The 6,110-nt window shown below is 42.3% G+C and overlaps 1 protein-coding gene across 1 annotated transcript in view; it reads right to left on the minus strand.

Annotated features, from left to right (window-relative positions):
• Positions 1-569: 569 nt before the first annotated feature.
• Positions 570-6,110, minus strand: part of LOC108571236 — an 8,917-nt gene continuing 3,376 nt past the window's right edge. Inside the window, exons 11-21 of the mRNA XM_017933236.1 lie at positions 6,020-6,109; positions 5,422-5,877; positions 5,113-5,342; positions 2,460-2,610; positions 2,069-2,244; positions 1,868-2,006; positions 1,593-1,806; positions 1,427-1,517; positions 1,178-1,348; positions 835-1,091; positions 570-751 (exon numbers count right to left, since the gene is read on the minus strand). Coding sequence (XP_017788725.1) covers positions 570-751; positions 835-1,091; positions 1,178-1,348; positions 1,427-1,517; positions 1,593-1,806; positions 1,868-2,006; positions 2,069-2,244; positions 2,460-2,610; positions 5,113-5,342; positions 5,422-5,877; positions 6,020-6,109 — 2,157 coding nt within the window. The remainder of the gene's footprint in view (positions 752-834; positions 1,092-1,177; positions 1,349-1,426; positions 1,518-1,592; positions 1,807-1,867; positions 2,007-2,068; positions 2,245-2,459; positions 2,611-5,112; positions 5,343-5,421; positions 5,878-6,019; position 6,110) is intronic.

The raw sequence follows: 6,110 nt of genomic DNA on the forward strand, positions 1-6,110 counted from the left end.
ACGAAACGTGAATCGGCTTATTCGAAAACGATGAAAGCATTCGCGTTTCGTGCTCGAGTTGGTCATTTTTCTCAAACGGTCACGTTTATCAACACGACCAAGGTAGATTTTGTAAATGAAACACACGTAAGTGCATATATAAATGAATTTTCTACGAGAATAGATCATTATTGTGCATCCGCAAACACTCGATACGCGAGAACGAAGTGTTGAAAGGAATAGTGAACAGGAGAGCTAGTTTTTTTAGTAGGACGAATTAAAGAGAACAAGAAAGAGAGAGAAATCGTGCACACGTCTAGAGTTATACGCAGAACTCGTTCTGTCGGGAGAAACGAAAGCAAAGATACAAATGTTCTTTTCTAATCAAAATTAAACGTAAGAAATAGTGTCGGTACGTGAAAGAAAAAAAAGAAAAAGAAAAACAAACGGACAGAAATGACATGTTTCTTGTACGCAGTCGTGTATAGATGTGTATTAATATAAACGAGAAAGCAACATCTGTTCATATAGGATTGTATACCCGCAACATTGTTACTTGTAAAATAAACACGTTTTTATTAAATCTCTCGTCAATTATTCATCCCCGGTGATAATTTTCGAGGTGAAGTTTGCTGCGAGTGTATAGCTTTTCCTCTGATTCCAAGGCTCACCGCTTTCCCTAGAACGTTTCCATAAAATGGATTACGTTGTTTGAAGATGCACTCGAATTTTCCGTGAGCTGCCCTTCTATTCTTACGACGATCTAGAACCACTTTGAACAAACACAGTTTGCCAATTAATAATTTTGCACAGTTTTAAAGATCAGAAGAGAAAAAGGAATTGTCAGTAGGCTACCTTTCATAGTGTCCTCTATTATTTCCGGATAAAGTTTCTCCGTGACGCTGCTGCTCGGTGGGTGCAATCGAGGGTTCGTGTTGATCTCGATTAACCAGACCGACAGATCTTCCATTATTAAGAAATCAGCACCGTACAATTGAAAGCTGTTTCTTCGATTGACCATATTTTCTTGAGACGCCAGAAGTGCCCCGATTAAGTTCTGCTTTATACCCGGTTTAATGAGCTTCTCCCATGCCAGTTCTCGATCGGTGGCTCTGGAAAGAAAAAAGAAGAAAAAAGCAGCGGGTAAATGAAATAATTGCTGGAGGTCTGCCTGAAATGTCCCTGGTTAAATGCATACTTGAGGTATTCTTTGAAATTCTGAAGGTTCCAGTGAAGTTCACCGGGTATTTGTGCATTTTGTCTTAATGTTTTCCTGTACTTGAGCTGTACGGTGGTATTGCATAAATGAATCGACTCGTGGAAGTTCTCGAGGGTGAAGTCCTTGGAAGCGAAACGAAGCAGAATATCCCTTTAAAGCAAATGATCTCACGGTGAAGAGAGAAATGTTTAAGCAGCGCGGTTCAAAGGACGGGGAAAAAATCGATACCTGTACATCCAGACGGTAAGGGGTTGCGTGCTGGTGATCAAAAACCATTGCCTAACGTCAACTTTCGTTGCATGAACGAGCAACGGACGTTCTGAAAGTACCGGCAATTTGAATTCGTTTACCTTTCAACACGTACCAATTATCAACGATAGATTCACTACTATACCTATGTACTTCTGCACCACGTACTGCATGCATTCTTTCGCCGCTTGATTTATCTTGTTGAGAATGTCTCGCAGGGAATTCTTAAGAATTATACCACGTCCCAAACTTTTATCGCCCGGTTTCAGAATCCAGACATTCCGCATTCCGTCGATTTCACTCTGAGGACAGCAGTCGACCATTTCTTTCACGGTGTCCGCTGTGAATTTTAACAGCTCCTAGCAAGAAAATATTCGATACAGTTCATCTGTCGTTTTATCCTTCTCGCGAATCGCATACCTCGACGTCTATCTCGTTCTTCTTCTCTAAAATTTCACGTTTGCGCAAAAGTTGATCGTGCCAGGATAAAAATTGTATCCACTCGGACGACGATACGTGTTTGTAATCCTGCCCGTCGACGTCCTCGTGTGCAGAGATGCTGTAATTTGTTTCAGTTTAGAGACACAACGCTGTGTTTGATTGGTTGATTGTTTGGGAAACCTTATGTGTTCGGCGCATCGTTCGAGAGCGAATAAAATCGCTTTTATGGGGACAGTGCCTTCCGAGGACCAAACGGCGTTTGGTCCAGCGATGCTGGCCAAAAGTAAGAACCATTTCAGCATTCCCATGCACGCTGTGATGTAAAAGTCCCGGACGAATTCTTCTGTCTGTGCTGGCTGCACGCGTGTAAAGTATTTCACTGGCAATTACTGCATAAAATAATTGCACACAAACCTGGTAAACGTTGTAACATCGTGGAAATTGGATATTCGACACGCCAGTTTCGTAGAACCAATAAACGTTCTCCAGATTGTTGCACATGTCGACCTAAAACGATCTTTTCAGTTGATAAATCTCGACTAAAGCAATTATAAATATTTTTCGTAGGAACCTTCGACGTGAAGTAGCACCCAGCAAATTTATTCACTATAGTTCTCTCTTCTGTTCTCGAAGACACCTTCTTATTCGTGTACCAGATCAAATTTGCAGGTGAACGTAACAATTTCTCGATCGGTTCCAAACCACCTAAAAATCGAACAACACTCTTTTTCTTATTTCTATCGGAAGCGAGGTAGAGTTTAGCGGTAACCTTCGCCATTCTCAGGAGACATCGAGAGCACCCTTCTGATAAATCTCTTCTCTATCCAGCCTCTTCTCGCTAGGGGTTTCCTCAGCACTGGAAAAGTGCCGTAAATCACGAAAATTTTACGTTCGCTCACTGCCTTTGTCAGAGCTTTTAAAATGAAATGGATCTTCGCCTCCTCGGTGGTGAGAAGCTTCAAGTACTCCCTCAGGATGATCCTACCGTGAGCGTTCACGTTTTCTTTCTCCTCGCCTTCGAGTAAATCGTCGGGATCGTCGCGATTGCAAAGAACCTCGACGTTCGCGGTTTTCGCTGGTTCTGCGTCCGTAATCATCAGGGGATCGGACACTCTTAAAATTAACTTCGATTCCGCTTCGATCTCCTTCGGGTCTTTCGGAGATATCTTACAGAAAATGCAACCAACTAATTCTTTTATCTTTCTTTCAACCAATCCTTTCGTTACCTGCCAACCTAAACAGTGTTCTTTAATCGTGCAATCTGGGGAAGTTAACATAATCTGCCATTTTCGCGTGTTAACACTTTTCACATAGCTCGAGTCTTCCAATCTGTATTCTTCGTTGACCGATATCTTGAAACCTCCTTGAACGTCGACAAATCCACGGTTAGGATCTTCATTCTCAATCTGTTCTTTATTTTCCACAAGAACCATACAATCCCCCTTTAGCCGCATCTCGTAGCTTTTTCACCAACCACGAATTTACATTTTTTAACATTTTTTATTTATTTCAAAATTTTAACATTCCAAAATGTGTTTACAAACTTTTCGTCGATCGATGTGTGCCTTGACAGTTGATAGTTACGTTTCGATACACTTATATGTTCACGAGTTACGATAAAAAATGATGTTTCAATTACGTTCCCGACGATTCTCCCTTTATTATAGCGTTCCACGTATTCCCGCTGGTTCTGTACTTCAGCACAGCCTTGTGCATCGAATCATTCAGCATTTTCTCTACACCGGGCTTCTTAAATATCGGCTTTTTCACTTCTGCATCCTCGTCCGTCTGACTGTTGACAATTTTCTCCGGATCCTGGCTCTGCTCTTCCCTCGCTTTCGCGAGATCCGTCTCTCCAGCTTTGTTCAGCGGCCTGATACTTTGGACAGAGTCGAAACGCGTCTGACGTGGAGCTTCTTGCTCGCTCAACTCACGAATTACTTCTTCCATTGATTTCAGCAAACGTTTATTCCTCACGATTCTGTGCTCGATCAGTTTCCTCCTCTTCGTAGCTCCACCGTCCTGCCATATCGTATTCGTTACCTTCCCTTCGCGAAGAATACCTAAGATTCACGGAAAAATCATTTTCTCCCTTCTCGAGAGAAGACTGGATTTTCACCTAATTTTACCTGGTTGCTCGCACGTGTCCTCGTTTCTCTTACACTCTTCCAGGGAGATTTTGTCCTTCGGCGATCTCTGAGTTTCAGGACACCTGTGAAATCGCGTTTTACAAAATTTCACACCCTGTTTATTATTTCTCAAGTCGTTTCTCTGTCTCAGGTAATCCTTCTTCTTCGGTAACTGCACCACCTTCGTGAAACCATTCTTCCCGCCTCTTTTTGTCGATCGATCCTCCGGACTGGATCTCGCGGTTCTCTCTGGGTGGATGTACGACGTTCGAGCGAACGTTACTCTCGGTGTTTTTCTCCGAGTCGGAGGAATTTGATCGTCGATCGTGTACAAACTGCTGGAATTCGTTCGTGAAACAGGTGTCGCGTTCACCTGCTCGTCGAACTCGCTTTCCGACTCTGTGCAGGTGTCTGATAAATCGAACGACGCCCAGCTCTCGCTTATCGGCAGGAAAGAACGTAGTTTCGTCTGTGAAATGGAGATTTAATAGGTGAGAAATGGATAGATCGGCCTCTGTGAAATTTCGTACCAAGAATCGATGCTTGGGCTGTCGGAAGAACGTGCACTGAAACTTGTCCTTCTCGGTGCACGCGTTGTTGACGTTCGTCTGTTCATTCGGAAGCTTCTGCACGGATGCAGAATTGCCAGAATTCCAAGGAGAATCGACGAATTCCATTCCAAGTGAGAAGTAACGTCAGGAAGAATGTATATTGCTTAATTTTTTCACAAACTAACATTAAATTTTGAAAGGAGATTTTTTCAGCGAGAACGGTCTCCATTTGCCTGATTGTTACACTTATAATTTTGACGTTTTTTCGTTAAGTGGCCATTGATGTTGGTTAATTTAAAGACATATTAAATGGTGGTTCCTTTCTGAAAGTGATTGGATTTTGTTTCACTATTTCGTACACAGTGTATGGAGTGAAGATGTTGAAGAAGAGACTCGACAATTTTAACGATTGTTAGAGTGGTTCTTTATTATCGATCATATACAAGTACAGCAGAAATATAGAATTCGGGAACGGATCAACAGTGGACGGAAGTAACATTGTAACGAGTGCGTGTCACGAGGACTTTGTTATCACTTGGTCAACCTCAGACCGACCGCATACATGTCCGTGATATCTGACAATACTTTGTTCCTTTTCGGACGAAGATATTTCTTCGGTACGTTACGATTTTTATTTTGCCCGGTCGCAGTTTGACCAACTTTGTTCGTCGCTGTCAGGAGAGATGGTAACGTGGGCGTTTCCGGTGGAGTGTTGGACAGAGCAGCGCTCTTTTTATACTTTTTTATCGCGTCTCGAACTGCTGTCTTGATGATCTGTCACGTTAGAAAAATATATACAATATGAAAAGAGAATTAATAGTACAGATTGTTCGTTTATAAAAATTAATCGAACCTTCTCGTCGGTTTGCCTGAAGGATTTCTCAGTTTTCGGGGCCAATTTGGAGGACTGCTTCTGAAAAGCCATTATCTTGGACACCAATGATTGTCTCACAGGAGATGAGTCTGCTTTATTGTTAGCAGTCCCGGTAAAAGTGTTCGGTTTTCTCGGCGATCTTGATGCATTTCTCTGGTTACCCTTTTCCAAGGTAGTAGGTTTCGGTTTCAAATTGCCAGCTGTGCCACCCACAGGCGCACTTTTCACAGTCGATTCTTGTTTATCGATCAGTACAGACGTTTTCAAGGGTTTCGGAGGCGCACTCGCTGGCAGCACTTGCCTCAACTTAGGCGAGTCCACCTTGTAATACGCGTAGAATTCCTGATCGAGCTGTATTTCTAATTCCTCGATCAGATCGACGATCACTGGACCGATCTGATTGTGCACAGTCGATTTCTTCTTCGTCAAGCATGTCTGTAAATTATTTTGATTTAAAAACGAACAAATAGTAACAACTTTTTTTTTTCACCTAAAACGGAAGCTGTAAATCTCAGTTCGAATTTTCCTTTGTCAATTTTTTTAAAGGAGGCAAATTTAAACGTAATTTAATACCAACCATTGGAGACTTGGACACGAGGCTAACTTTCGACTCTTGAGTATTCAAATTCGATTTGTTCGCGCAAGTCGCGATTCTCGTTCCTTGAAGC

Source organism: Habropoda laboriosa, unplaced genomic scaffold (assembly GCF_001263275.1).
Source record: "Habropoda laboriosa isolate 0110345459 unplaced genomic scaffold, ASM126327v1 scaffold57, whole genome shotgun sequence".
Classification (NCBI taxonomy): domain Eukaryota; kingdom Metazoa; phylum Arthropoda; class Insecta; order Hymenoptera; family Apidae; genus Habropoda; species Habropoda laboriosa.